The sequence below is a fragment of the Ctenocephalides felis genome, unplaced genomic scaffold, assembly GCF_003426905.1.
Source record: "Ctenocephalides felis isolate EL2017-DRISC unplaced genomic scaffold, ASM342690v1 CF-g0.4_SCAFFOLD_00845, whole genome shotgun sequence".
Classification (NCBI taxonomy): domain Eukaryota; kingdom Metazoa; phylum Arthropoda; class Insecta; order Siphonaptera; family Pulicidae; genus Ctenocephalides; species Ctenocephalides felis.
In genome coordinates, this window is record NW_020536999.1 from 54,663,462 (window position 1) to 54,679,910 (window position 16,449).

Consider the following 16,449-nt stretch of genomic DNA (forward strand, 5'->3'; position numbering starts at 1 on the left):
AGGTGTGTCTTTATAAGGAGCTGTTTTAGATATTCGAGAAGCGTCAGGAGCAATGCTACATTCCATTAAATCCACACTTATCCATTCTTTAGCTACTTCCAGTAAAAAAAATGTGTATCTTGTTTCGTTTTCTGGTAGATATGTACAGTATAGTTCATAAGCATTAAATAAGGTGCAGTTTATCAGAAAAAATGCTAATTTTTTGTGCCACTTTACAGTTCTTCGTAAAATATTGCTATTCCTCAAGTACTGAAGATCTGCACGACCTACCCTTTTCATGTATTATTGCAATATACAAGTAGATTTGATTGTATTGTCTATATAATTATTAATTTGATTTCATAGAAGCATCATGAATAATTGATATCCATACTACTTTTTTATCCTTTCGTAAAAAATCCCTTCTCTGTGCAGACTTTTGGATTTTTCTATCAGGATATTTTGTAAGCATTAGATTTCTCGAATGCTACCATACAGTAGTGTTTTTTTTTCTGAGTAATAGTTTAGCTGTATAAACGCTGTTATAATAATAGTCTTGATATATATGATGCCACTGACCAAGAAGATGTATGAATGAGAAGATGAAGATGTATGTGTGTGCGGATACAAATTTTCGTCGACGATTCCGGAAATACCGATCAACCAATACGAATAATTCAAAAAACATTCGAAGACATGAGAAGACGTGCTGATAAGTTTTTGGCGAAGGCGGGTATAACCGTTGCGAAAATACGGGGCAAAAAGTGCCAAAAACGGTATCTCAGTTTTTAAGAGAACGGAGCGTCCGATTTTAATAATTCAAAAAACATTTTACTTGTATTGATGAGATGAAGAACTGATTAAATTTTTGGGAAGGCAGGTCCAAAGGTTATGGACTCTCAATAAAAATAAGCTGAAAAAATGTCATTTGGCGGTCAAAAATGTTTATTGGACATATGTTCATCAAATTATCAGATATTTTATAGAGATTTTAATAATGTGTACACATTTTGTGTAAATTTTTTGGGGTTCCGTATCAAGATTTTTAATTATGGTACGGGAAGTTTCAGAAATTTGCCTTAAGGCAGGATGCCATAAGGCACCCTACTAGTTTAATTTTTTTAATTATCAATTATTTTTTACATTAAAAAATTTGTGGGGGTAAAAGAAAGAGAGCAGTTTGTGTTATGATGACTAACAATTGCACTATTTGGTTGTCAACAGAGAAAACAGCGAGGCAAAAATAAAAAGTACATCCCATATTATTCGTGATTTGGTCACAACTTTCGGCCATCGAATCACGAGTTAACTCGTGACCAATCAACAATTCAACGTATTCAACGTGGGTACCTGCTGCATGTGTTCAATGCATTCAACTATTTTACAAAAACATTTTAATAAACCTGATTTGAATTTTTGTTATATTTAAATTTTAATTTAAACGAGTATATCGACTTAAATTATCGAGCATTTTTAGTGGATATAGGATGTGTGTTTTTAAACATCTTAAGATTCTGGCCATGATCACATTACAGACAGGTGAATTATTACCAATTAAAAAACAAGGGCGTTTTAGCACGATATCACATGCAGCCATCTGCAATTGCTGATATCGTTATCAAACACGCTAAGTTTGCGCTAGTAATATTCAACTCTGGTTACGCAAATGCCGCAAATGACAGATGACATTTGACAGCCGGGCTGAATCAAAACACAAACAACAGACAGCCGGCACGCAGCGTGCTCTTTAAAAGCTGTGCATTTAATTCGAATGGTTGAATGTACTCGGTGGCAGTCGGGTGCATTCGAAAATCATCGGAGACTCTCGCAAATTATCGGGCGATACCGCGCTTCAGGGCTGGGAAAGATACCAAAAAAGAATTTCGCATAAATAAATGGCAAATATTGAAAATATATGTTTGAAATTTATGCTTTTTGTAATAAATAAACAAATGTGTGAGTGTATACTGTGCATTTATGCTTTTTTGATTTTTAGCTTTCAGCTACTTCGCATGTTTTTCTTATTTTAATTTTTACATACATATTAACATTTAAGTGGCATTTTTCTTTTTACAGAATTATGTTAACTACAATTAACTTGCTTTTTATATAAATATTAGATAATCATCAAAACATTCAATATTAATCTTTTAATTTGAATAATGGGATTTAATAAAATAATGGGTTTTCCAGTGGATTAGTGGTTAGAGTTATAGGCTTTCAATCAGAAGTTTCAGGTTTGATACTCGACTTAAAAAGCCTGATGTCATAATTTCTCATATTTGAAAATTTATATAGCAGAACTAAATTTGCGTTCAGAAGGGCTACTTAGGGGTCTTATGTCCTATGATAGTCACAAAAGGGTCACAAATTTGATGCTAGTGAGCCGATGAGAAAGCATTATCAAATGTTTTATGTTGGTTACTAAGAAACGTCAATTGTATCAATTGGCAAAATGGTGAATCTTGTTCGTTTGTGTTTGTACATTTGTTAATAAAAAATTTATTATGAAATGCTCTCAAATGCATAGCCCTTTGATAAAATAAATAAAACAGCTTTAAACTCAGATACAGGACATAATTACTACGGAGTGCATTGACAGATTAGTCTAATCATATTAAACTTTAAAGAAAGAAGCCAGTTCTACCAAATTATGTAAGAAATCAAGTAAAAGCTTCTACAAAAAAAAATATTTAGAAATCTTCCAGCTGTTTAAAATTGGATTACCACTTTACACGGATCTGAATATACTTGAAAGAAAATGAATTGCTTAAGAATATCAAATTTTGCACGGAATGATTATTAGTCAATGAGAGTTAAGAATGACAGACGATGTAATGAACTAACACTATAACGCATTATTCACTAAATTTCACTAAATATTTATATTAATAAGTAGAAAAAGTGTAGAAGTTATTCCAGTAGATTAGATGTGATGTATATTTAAACCGGCAGTGTATTTGTTGATTCATGTATTGATTTGATTGCATATTTATTATAATGTAATGTTTTCTAGTATATTGTTGTTGTTATTGTATTATTACAAAACATAATATGATGGTAATACAAAATTTAGTTTCAAATATCCGATTACTAAATTTCATTAATTTTTATTTCAAATTTTGCGCCATTAATTTGAATGCCAAAGCAGCGCCCTCACGCCTGAGTGGAGGACCCTTTAAGTATCCTTTCTGAACATAAAAATCAGAAGAGAGAAACGTCAATACTCACTCTTCTTTTATCCATGGAAACATAATACATCATATTCTAATATTGTCTAGGTTTCTAAACGATGTCATATAGTTTGTAAACGTCAGTACAATAATTTATGCGACTCATAGAGAAAGTCCTGATGTGTCAAAACTGTTATTCATGACAAAAATCAAAGTTGAAAAATTAAAAATTGTTGCTATTATAATGACATCATTTGCTTAATAAATTATCTTGAAATTTTATAAAGTTGTCACTTATTGTTAGTTTCTTTTTAAATGAGTTTTGTCAAATGTCAATAACAAATCTATCGGCCAACCCTGCCCGAAGCAGTTGGTGTGCCGATGGCAGCACTTCCCGACAATTCACCGGCCGGCTTGCACAGCCTCACACGAGTCTCACCCACACAAAACCAATTAAGTCCGCGACGTTGGCATGTGTGCGTGCATGTCAGTGTATCGGTGTATCGGTGCCGTGGCTCATCTGACTTCTGTCATCGTGTAGTTCGAATGCAAAATGGTGGCAGAAGCGAAGAGGTGTGGCAAATTATTGTTTCGGCTCGATATTTTATAGACTTTTCCTTATGATTAATCTTATAAACTTAGTTTATAGCGAGTACATAGTCCGGCGTAACTGTGATGTGAGTTAGATTTTATAAAATAGAACATTTTAATCATAATATGTGCAAGTGCCAAACTAGTTTTAAAATTAGTGACTTTCATCAATGTTGTCAACAAACGACTGAACTTGAAAACTAATACAATAAATTAGATAACAAATCTAGAAATTGTTTTTGTGTTATGGCAGTTCGTATGGAAACTGCCGCAACTAGAAAATACAGCTACAAAATGATGGTGAGTTTGGATTTTTAATTGATTTGCAATTGTTTTTATTGAAAGTTATTTTAAGAATTTTCTCATGCTATTTACATGTCGGACATATTGAAATGACGTTTGACGTTTTGCCCCACCCTGCACGTTGCCAAAGTACTTGCGGGGTTGCCAACAATATGTCAAATTTAAATAACAAATTGGGGAAAACCTTAATAATAATGAGTTAATTGTTCAACAAACGTTTTGACGTGTCATGCTCATTACTGTCATTCATATTAAAGAATAAAATATGTGTACTTTGCAAATTAAATGAATAATGCATTGGTAAATAATATGTATCTTAAATCAATTATTAATTTCAATCATAGTCCATTGCGGTGTTTACCATGCACCCACGCAATTTGACAGCTCGATAAATACCAAAGAATTTTAAATCAGTTTTTTATCGATTAGTACTGCATTAATTATTATTTTTAAATGCAATTAATCATATTAACTGACATGATCCATGTTCGTGCACGAGGAGAAGCTCTGAACCTCTGAACAATGAAGTGAGCCGTTTCATCAATACGAATGTTGTGTCCCCACACAACAATTTAGATACTAGGGGGCGCCTAACATTCGGACAGTCGTATTGATTTCTGCGTGGATTTAAATCGTATCGAATCTCTGGTATATGTTACTTAAATAAATACACTTTGGCCATGTGTATATTGTATGTAGAATGTACATCGCACTGTGGAATGTCGTCACCAGTAACCTGTTGTGTCGTTATTGACGAAAGGGGCGTGGCCACCATTGATTTTCCTCGACAATGTTAGAGTTTAGCGTGTGCCATCAATATAAATAGCTTCAATTATCGAGTTTTCCGGCGGCGTCCCGACCAGGATAACCTTCTTGCGGTAATAAAAGAGGCTATTGTTGCACTTTTAATCAAGTATGTTCAAGGCAATGAAGTGGAAAACACCATTCATAATCTTTAATATTTCGGTCCGATATAGTTAAATGTATAAAACGAAGATATTTTTTTATAATACACATGGTCTTTTCAACTTTGTATTGAATATATTCCGAAGTTCAATAGTCTAAAATTTTCATGATTAGGGGGCGTCCAACATGAGCGATTTCTAAGAATTTTTTGACACCCCCCTTGGTGATACTTGGTGATATTTAAAATTATCCCCCCTCACCCACCAAACATCACGAGCATTTTTAGTACCTAGAAAAAAATCGGTAAATTTTGCATTTTTTTTTTTTGAAAATTTGTGGACTTTTTTTAATTGAGGTGAAAAATAAATACACGTGATATTTTGTGATTTCTGGTTTCCCCCATATGATCGAACTCTTAAATTAAATTAGATGATTCATTTATTATTTTTGAATTAAAATCATTAATCAGTTTTCATATATTTCTTTCTCCTTTGCCACTAACACTTTTTGATTATGGTTTGCCATTATATTTTCATTGATTTTGAAAATTTTGTTTATTGAAAGTTTAATTTTTTTTAAATATAATTTTATTGAAACAATAAGCAGGGACTGCTAAAAAAAATACTTGAAGAATATAATATTGACTATAAAATAGTTGGTAGATTACATACTATATTGACTAGGAATAAAATAAATACTAACAATAAGACAAATACAATAAAAACTAAAGGAAAATAATAATAATAAATAAAAAAATAAGATATCTAGATGAAGTTTCGTTCTAGGCTGGTGAGCTGGTTTTCCAAGTACACTTTGCTAACCAAAAAGTTCCAAAATCATGTGTTGTTTTTTTTTGTAATACACCTAAGTCTGTTTTTACACGGTCTTTTTGTACACGGTTTTGATATAACACGGTTGAGTATTTTTAATTTTTTTACACGATTTTATTCCATTTAGCACGATTTGAAATTTTATGTACTTAAATTTTTTTGTCAAATTTAATTTTTCAATTACAGTAATAAGTATGTTCATATCACAAAAAAGTATTTATGAAAGAAAAAACTCTGAAACCATCGATAGTATCGATAGTTTGCGAACACTAGCTTAAAGATTTAAGTGAATTCCCCTTTAGCGCGTACAAACAATTTTTACTGGTCAAAGCAAATGTGAATAGCACTAATTTAGGGGAATACCCTAAAAATTCTTGTTTTTCACTAATTTTAATAGGTTTTAGAGATTAGGAACAAATCACCCATTTTTGTATAAGATCAATGTCTTTTTTACACGGTTTTTTTTTTACACGGCTTCTTCTGGAACCAATCTACCGTGTAAAAACAGACTTAGGTGTATTCTGTTTATCATATTTTCATGCTTTACATTTTTCTAATTTTAGTCGTCCTTGAATTTGTTTTAATGTTAATTCAAATTCTACATAAGATTCAAATATAAAATTCTAATATAGTTTGATACTTTTTTGAGATTAATCACAAGAAAAACACTTATTAGAATTGGTTGTCTTTTAGTTTATACTGTACACATAACAAAGTATAGTTTATTTCAAAAATCTTATTTTCTTTTTTTTTTCAAATATTTGAAACTTAAATTATTTAAATTTAATCAGTCTTTAATCCATTAAATATTAAATTGAAGGGGCACCGAGCATAAATACCAATATGATGATTTTTTAGAACCGTTCATTCTGTTTTTTTTCTTAGTCTATTTATAACTTCGTAGTATTTAACAACTTTTTTCATATAAGTTCACCCTTATTTGTTTCTGTAATACTAAATCCTTAAACCTGTGAAATAGATAAGATGATTTCAAGTTTAATAGAGAAAAATCCAAATTTTAACTTTCATAATGTATGAAGAAGAATAATATATATTTGGCCTGGAAAACAACAAACTATGTAATAAATAAATATAGTAAATTAATCATTAACTTAATATTAAATAAGAATAACTAATTTATGTATAAAAAAATTAAATAATATAAAATATAATTACTAAATTAAATTAAATAGCATCAATGTGATATCAATTATGAGCAAATGGCAAAATTCTTTTACAACTCAATATGTTCTGAAATAATTCGAATAAAGTCGAAGGTTACGAGACCATATGGTTGTATTATACATATATATACTTGGCCACTTAGTTTCATTACGTGCTCATAAAAAAACTTAAAAGATGTTAATTTTTATCATCAATTGTTTGCTTATGATGTTTTATTAATCATCCAAACCATGACATACATATTTTTCAATTTGAGATTTAAGCTTTTGTTAATCTTCAAAGACAATACTAATATTGAAATAATTCTGTTATAGCAGCTTCATAATTTTATAAAGGCACCAAAAAAAATGAGAAATGTAATTATTTTACACGGAGCAAATGTAAATGCAGTCCCTTGTGTTTAAAAAATGTTAGAACGAGGGCGTAGAATAAATGTTTATTTTTAACCCAGAGCTCTGACGTCGACGAAAGATACATCCACCCCAATGTAGAGACATTTTCAACAAAACCAGACATATACACTTGAATTTGGAAAATTCTTCTATATTATATTCTTTTGCGGAAGTATAATAAGAAATGTTGGCTTATTTCAATTTTTATTTATGTGCTATTAATAATTTAATGAAATTAAATTTTCTTCATTGTGCACCAAACTGTCGGTTTCGGTTTTTGCAATTAAATATTTGATATTATTACAATATGAATAATATTAAATATTTGCTATATTTAAAGCGAATTCCATAGTAATTCATTTAGCTATTTGTTTTGATTTGTCATCTTTCCAAGTAGTACAATATTATCTTAGTTATGTTTTGGCAGTAGTAACTTTTGGCTTAGAACATAAAGAACAATGTATTCTCATTTCTGCATATATAATATATTGAATTGACCAGTATTATTTGAATTATCTGAAGAGAATTGGAAATTATCTATTTCATAAATATATGGTAAAAATGTGAACTGGTTCTAATTTGATTCCATGCGGATTGTACATCAGAACTATTTGATAATGGTAGTCAAATAATTTTGCTACATTATGGTATAAGAGTAATTATTATAATGTAATGTATAATAAATTGACTAATATTTGTATTTGGTGCTTACTGGGTAGGTATTTTTGGCAATTTTGTCAAATCATTTTAATCTGATTATTAATTAGACATTAGCCTTCGACACTATAAGAATAAGTATCCTAAACCATTCTGAGGAATCTAAGGGAATATTAAAGTAATAGGAGGTACTTATTTTACTTAGTTTTGTTTAAGCACATATTTATTCAGTATCTACTGCAGCAACTTTTTTCATTTGCTTGATCATTTATCTATATCAGACATTAAATCAAACAAGTGGTGTGTATGACATCGTGCCTTAAAGCAAATTGCTGGAACTTCCCATGCCTTAATGAAATATTTGAGGAATATTAAATGTTTTTAAATAGATTATTATAAATGATGTAACTTTCATTATTCTTCTTTTATAAAAAGTAAATGAACAATAAACAAAACTCGAACAATCGGTTTTAAAATGTAGAACATTGTCTATTATTTCTTAAGTATTATATAAACTGAATTGCAAAGTTAAAATTATTTATTTGAAGTATATAAGTGATGTGTAGAACTGTAACTAGATGTATATATTAATATACAAAAAAATTGAAATAAAAAAAAATTCTTTCCTCAAAAGAAATCGTTTCGCATTATATCTCTAAACCATCATGATCTCCCAAAATCTAATCACAACTTCTCGCCACTATTACGAACCGAATGTTTTTTGGATTATTCAAAACGGTTAATCCGTTCTCTTAAAAAGTGTCATTTTTAGCACTTTTTGCTCCATATATCCGAGGCCTGTCTTTATTAATCAGCACGTCTCTTCATCAATAAGAATCAAATGTTTTTTGAACTATTCAAATCGGATAATCGTCGACCAAAAATTGTATCCACACACACACATACACACACACATCCATTTTTTATGAGGTATGCCAAAATGTTCAGAAACCTCTGAAACGTAAAGATATGCAAAAATTTTCATTTTTGATTTTTGGCCTATTACTATAACTTACCCTACGGGAAGTTAATAAAGTGCTATAATGAAATCAGCTTACAACTACACCCAGTGTTGATCTTTACACTACAAAATGGAAAAAAGATAAAATGGATTTTTACTTATTAATAGACTTGAAATAGATTATTAGGTTGAATAATTATGAACTGACTTCACAACTTCCTTGCTAAGCTATTAGGATGTTCAGCCTAATTTTGCAGTTTTTAGACTATTGTTGAGTTTTGGCTCCATTTTCGATGGAACTACTGCTAAATCAAATGAAATTATTATTTCACATTATTATATAAATATAAAATTAAATTATTAAACAATTGTCAATCATCAAGATGATGCGTTTGGTTTGAATTCTTATTTTGGAAAATATTTCCAAAGAATGCATTACTATTTGGAAACTGAACACGATTACGGGGATTTAAATGATAGAGTAGGTGTTGAATAAAATGAAAAATCTTAATTACCAAATTGATGAAAGGTTGTTAGTCCCTGCAGTACACAAAATAGTGCATTGTAGACCGCCGAGCACGTTTGAAAATCGATTCGGGGTCTACGGTGTACGTAACGTAGTATATAGTAAGATAGAGTAGTTGCACACACAGCAACAGGGTATGCGGGCGTGGCTCTGAATTTTATTTAACGATTTATTAAAATGCTTTTTATGATAAGTTTTCTCTTCATTTTTGTAAGTGAATTAGACTTAATTTCATAAAACTTAGAATTAGATTTATCATTTGAAAACTGAGAGGTACTTTATTCGTAATAGACCCTGAAAAATTATTTAGGCTGAGTTGAGTCTGGAATTTGTCGCTTCATTTCTATCTGGTCTGCGTCAGTATATTTGGAAAGATTTAGCACAATAAAAATATTATAGCATTGAGAAATGTTCAATCAAATTTTGCTTAGTAGCAATATAATCGTCTTTTTTATATCAAATATTCTATATTTTTGTTTCATGACTTTGAACAGTAATGCATATTCTTTCATTGATAATAAATATTCAATTTATTTCTTGAAAATTACTTACTTTGAAACTTTCACTTATTTGAAAATGAAAATTGAAAATGTTGAACATTTCATATTCATAAAATGTTTTCAAATAAAAAAATATTATATAAATATTATAATTGATACATGATGATATAAAAAAAGCTTGTGTCTATGGTACAACTTCCTAGATAATATATTATCTTAGGAGTATTGATATTATCTTCAGTAGGTTTGTAAGATATTACAGTGTTAAGAATCTTAGTACTGTAGTAACTCTACTAGTATTACTACTTTGTACTCTACTAATTTTTAAGTGAATAAAATAAAATCAAATCACTTATAAATTTTAATTACTCTAATAAAACTTTTATTTTTAAATTGAGCCATTTAAAAATATGGTATTGCTTTTATAGCTCATTCAAGGTTCCATACAATGTACAATCTTATTGTTAGTCTAAAATACAGTACAATTGTGAAAAATATAATATTGGATTGAACTGTCTTAGCCTGGTAGATAATTTTTATTTATATTTATATTTATAAATATTATGTTATTTTTAATTTTATAAATTAAAAAAAATTATACATAGTATGGAATGAGTTAAAAAATCAATACCAATTTTTTAAAAAGCTTTAAGTTGAAATCGATTTTTTTTAGTATTGTTAAAATTTATCAGTGATTTTATTTTATTCTATCAATGGTAAGTAACTAAAAATATAATAGAGAAAATTAATTCTCTCTGAAATTAGATTAATTAGTATTTATAGGTATTCTGAAAATTTTATTTTTTTCGCAAAGAACTTTAAATTAATATAAACATAATGTTCAAATCTTTCTAAAAAAATTGATCATATACTGATGAGTCTTTTTTTCTGGTCCTCACCAGAAATCAATGGAATTAAAACTAGAATTAAAATTAAAATCTGAATTATTACAGATATTTAAAAAAAAATTTAAATAAAAAAAATTGAAATATTTTCTTTCGCAAATGCAATCGTTTCGTCAATACGAGCAGAAAGTTTAATGAATCATTCAAATCGGATACTTAGTTCTCTCAAAAACTGCTTATTTTTGCACATTTAGCTTCGTATTTCCGAAACGGCTAGACCTGCCTTTGCCAAAAATTAATCACTACTTCTCCACACCATTACGAATTGAATGTATTTTGGATCATTCGAATCGGATGCTCCGTTCTCTCAAAAACTCGATTTTTATTTTATGCACTCTTTGCTCTCGATATCTCCGAAACGGTTAGATCTGCCTTTGATAAAATCTAATCAGCACATTTTCCTATCAATAGGAATCGAATGTTTTTTGAATCATTCAAATCGGTTGATCCTTGGGCCCGAAAACGTGGATGAAAAAAAATATCTATACATACACACACATTAATTTTTTCTAAAATATGCCAAACTGTTGAGAAACCTTAAAAACATGAAGAAATGCAAAAATTTTCAATTTTGATTTTTGGACGATTACAATAACTTACCCTACGGGAAATTAATATCATTATTTTTATGGAACTATTCCTAGCTAGCATCAGCTGGATGTATCTACTAATATATAATTCAATTTTTTTTTTTACTGTATATAGTTGACAATGGTTGACAACCTCTGCTCATTTTTTAATACAGGCTGCAGAATACAGTAAAAAATTTATTAAGCCAATAATTGTATTCTCGTTTTTGAACTATTTAATAGTAAAATTAATAATATTAATTTTTTTTTTATTTATTTATTTATAGCAATCAAGATACAATTTATCTTATAAGCTATTTTGCCACAAAGGAGAAAGAAGGAAAAAAAAAATATAATAAAAATAATAATGAATAAATAAATAAGTAAATAAAAAATAATAATAATTATATTAAATAAAAAGAAAAAAAAAGAAATAATTATTAACTTCCCGTAGGGTAAGTTATAGTAATCGTCCAAAAATCGAAATCAAAAATTTTTACATTTCTCGACGTTTTGAAGGTTTCTGAACATTTTGGCATACCTCAGAAAAAATGGATGTGTGTGTGTGTGTGTGTGTGTGTGTGTGTTTTGTATGTCCGCGTTTTTTCGTCCACGTTTTCGGGCGCACGGATCAACCGATTTGAATGGTTTAAAAAACATTCGATTCCTATTGATAGGGAGATGTGCTGATTAGTTTTTGGCAAAGGCAGGTCCAGCCGTTACGGAGATATGGAGCAAAGAGTGCAAAAAATAGAAAGCAAATTTTTGAGAGAACGGATCAACCGATTTGAATGGTTTAAAAAACATTCGATTCCTATTGATAGGGAGATGTGCTGATTAGTTTTTGGCAAAGGTAGGCCCAGAGGTTTCGGAGTTACAGAGCTAAATTTAAAAAAAATGGCTGTTTTTGAGAGAACTAAGCGTCCGATTTAAATGATTCAAAAAACTTTCTGCTTTTTTCAACAAAACACTTGATTTTGGAAAAAAAAATTTTTTGTTTCTAATTTTTTTTCAAAAAAATTTTTTTGTAAGCTAAGCACAGTCTAAGCGCCACTCTGGTAGAAATGTTTACGCAAGTGCGTTTAGACTGTTTGTGTACTGGAGCACTTTTCCAATTTTGTGAAAATTATTGAAAAATGTGAAAATGCCGCCAAACTGAGCACAGTATAAGTGTAAATGTCGCACAGAATTATTTGCAAATGCTGTTTAGACTGTGACTATGCGGGAGCACTTTTTCAATTTTGTGTAAATTTGGCAACTATTTTTTTTTGGAATTTGATTCGAAATGAAATGACGATTGTTAATGTTCTGGAGATCATAAATTGATTTATTTATAATTAACTTTCCATAGGGTAAGTAATCGCAAAAAAATCGAAAATGAAAATTTTTATATATCTTCACGTTTCAGAGGTTTCTGAATATGTTGGCATACCTTGGAGAAAATTGATGTATGTGTGTGTGTATGTGTGTGTGTGTGCGTGCATGTGTGTGTGTTCGGATACAAATTTTCGTCGACGATTTCGGGAACACGGATAAAGCAATTTGAATAATTCAAAAAACATTCTAGCCGTTCCGAAGGTATGGGGCAAAAAGGGCCAAAAACGGTAACTTAGTTTTTAAGAGAACGGAGCGTTCGATTTGTATAGTTCAAAAAACATTTTACTTGTATTAACAAGATGAAGATTTGATCAAATTTTCATGAAGATAGGACTAGCGGTTTCGGAGATCTAGTAAAAAAAACTAAAAAAAAATAACATTTGGCGGTCAACAATAATCATTAGACATTAGACATATGCATATCAAAATATCAGATATTTTATTGAGATTTTTACAATAAGTATAAGTTTTGTTTACATTCCTATGGGTTCCGTACCATTGTTTTTCTGTTAGACAGCGACGCGGCGCTTACGCGCTTTATATTTTGTCTCTATGCAGTTAAAGCAGTACGATTGCTTTGAAAAAAAGTTCAGATCTTCCAAAATATATCAAAATGAAGATAACATTTTTTCCAAAAAAAATTTTTATAAAAAAAATTGTTTAAAATTTTTTTTAAAAAAAAATTTTATTTTCAAAAAAAGTAATTTTTTGTCCAATTTAAAATTTCTAAAAAATCTCATTTTTTCGAAGTAAAATTTTTTCAAAAATGTTAATCGTTTTTAAAAAAATAATAATTTTTGGTACGGGAAGTTCCAGCAATTTGCCTCAAGGCACGATGCCTTAATTGCCTTAAGACAGAATTCCACTTACATCTAGTTATATTATAATATTATAATATTAAATTACGTGGACGTAAAATGCTTCATGAAAAATATTTTTATACGAAAACATTCATTTCAAAATTAGTGATTCTTTAACTTTTATTATTTTCAAGCTGTATTTACCAAAAATTTAAAAACCGTACCCTATAATGCACCATGATCCCTACATGGGACACTATGAGATCAGATTTCGAAACTTGACGGTTCATGTTACAAGAGAGACAGGAAGCTGTCTCTGTGCTCAAGATAATGAACGTTTCAAATTCATGACCTACACAACGGGATTTTTGGTTTTGCTCTAGCTTACGTTTTTTTTCTTATTGATAATATACTGTAAACAACGACTGTGTATTTATACAGGTGATTTCACGTCAGATATGCATTAAATAAATTATAACTCGATGTAGATTGAATTCAGACTGAGCGTAGTATATATTGAAGTCGAGACAAATTGATTTAATTAACTGTTGTTTATTTGGATACGTATTTTGAATACATTGGTAATATTAGCTTTTCTCTAAACAATAACGTTTTACAAAACATATAATTAATTGAATTTTATTAACACTCCAAGTAATGTTAACATTTAGGCATTTCATATGAAATTGACTATTAATTTAATTATACCATCTCATGAAATAATTGCAATAGCATCAGGTAATATAATATAAATTATATTACATTATAAATGTTATTTTATTATGCTGTTAATAATTACATAATGTTATTGTTTCTAGGTAATTTAAATTAAATATTAATAACTTTATGCAATATAATATCATTACATGCAAATCGATATATTTTGAAGAGCAGTTGGAGATATTATGTAAAAACGAACAATTTTTAATATTTTTAACTTCCCGAAGGAAGGAAAAGTTTGTTATCGCGAACTAATTTTGATAATTTTATGTTTTCTCGGCGTTTCAAGTCATTCTGAATCAATTGAGACCAAATTTGAAAAAAGAATGTGTGCCGTTTGTCGACGTTTGAAAAAAGAATGTGTGCCGTTTGTCATATTAGTATTTAAGCATTTCATATGAAATTAATTTAATTACACCATATTAGGTAATATAATATAAATTACATTATAAATGTTATTTTATTATGCTGTTAATAATTGCATAGTGTTATTGTTTCTAGATAATTTAAATTAAATATTAATAACTTTATACAATATACTATCATCATATGCAAATCGATATATTTTGAAGAGGAGGTAAAAACAAACAATTTTTAATATTTTTAACTTCCCGAAGGAAGGAAAAAATTTCTTTTCTCGACGTTTCAAGTCCTTCTCAATCGATTGAGACCAAATTTGGAAAAAGTATGTGTATTGTTTGTTGTGAGCTGATTTTTGAACCTTTGTCGACGTTTTCTTAAAACACCTTTTCCAATTTTAGAAATTTAAAAGCCATTCCATGTATCTCGATTAGGACTATCGTTGCTCGTTTATTGGTCAAGCAGTTTCAAATTTTAGGCCACAATTTTAAATCGGTTTTTTAAAATTCAAAATCTTCGAAAGATATTGGTTGGGAATCACGTTGATTAGTTTTTGGTAAACTAATCAATATTGACCAGATTGTTTCTTCGTGAAAAAATGTTTTTTACGATTCTCATAAAACTTGGTACAAGAATAGATTTCGTAATCTGAAATATAATACTTAAGTATCATATTAATATTATAGGCCTTTGATAAACGGTTGAATTATAAAAAATATAAAAATTTATAATTTAATCGCCCATTTAAGAGATTCCAAACAGAATCTATGCCGAAGCATATGTACTTTCTCAGGTGTTTTGTAGATAGCTACTGATTACAGTTTACGGCTACACTTAAAGGAAACACATTTCTAGAACCCGAAATAGATGAAATGAGATGTGTTAAACAAATTAATTTAATTAAATAAATATAAATATTATAAGTTTAAGTGTAGTGTTTCAAAGATATCAATTGAAATTGTATTAATTGAAAGCAAAATTTTTATTTTTGAAATAAATAGTTGAACATCGAATAGCTAATTCTAATTCTTCTTGGTTATGTAGATTATTTACGAAGTTTATGCAACTTGTCTTAAGGCTTAATGCTACTTACTAGTTGTATTTTTTTTTAACAACAGTTTAAAATGACTGTGTAAAAGACAAGAAATTTATTTTCAGTGATACTACAAGAAAATATAAAGACTTAGTTTCTAATACTATTTATACACTAAAAATATTACACTTCTTTTTCGCAAAAAATGAACATTTCCGAATGAAATAATTAATTTATCAACAATATTTGCTGACTCGAGAAAAAATTGTTGTTTGTTATTCTAGCTTGACTTAATTTATATTTTTTATATTTATATTTATACAATACAAATATAGAATTACAGATATTATAGGTGCATAACCTATTTTAAAATATAACCCATGTACATAATAATATATAATTATTTTTTACCATATGACATATAATTAGAAAAACAAATGTTTACTAAGTGCCTTATTCAAAGTTTCGTCTTTTATATAAAAAAATAAAATAAAAAAACAAAATTTTAGTTAGGGTGTAATCTTGATATGAAAGTGTCTGAGAAGTTATTACTCAAATATTCGCATCAATCAAGTAAAAAACATTTTTTTAAAAAAATATTTACAATATATTATATTAATATTTGACCAATTTGTTCAATCATTACTAATTTTATATGGTGAATATCGACTTTTTGTATACA

At 28.7% G+C, this 16,449-nt stretch overlaps 1 protein-coding gene across 1 annotated transcript in view; it reads left to right on the forward strand.

Moving 5' to 3' along the window:
• The first annotated feature begins 3,567 nt into the window (after positions 1 to 3,567).
• Positions 3,568 to 16,449, forward strand: part of LOC113385881 (protein alan shepard-like) — an 83,379-nt gene continuing 70,497 nt past the window's right edge. The window contains exon 1 of the mRNA XM_026623708.1: positions 3,568 to 4,043. Coding sequence (XP_026479493.1) covers positions 3,990 to 4,043 — 54 coding nt within the window. The 5' untranslated portion in view covers positions 3,568 to 3,989. The remainder of the gene's footprint in view (positions 4,044 to 16,449) is intronic.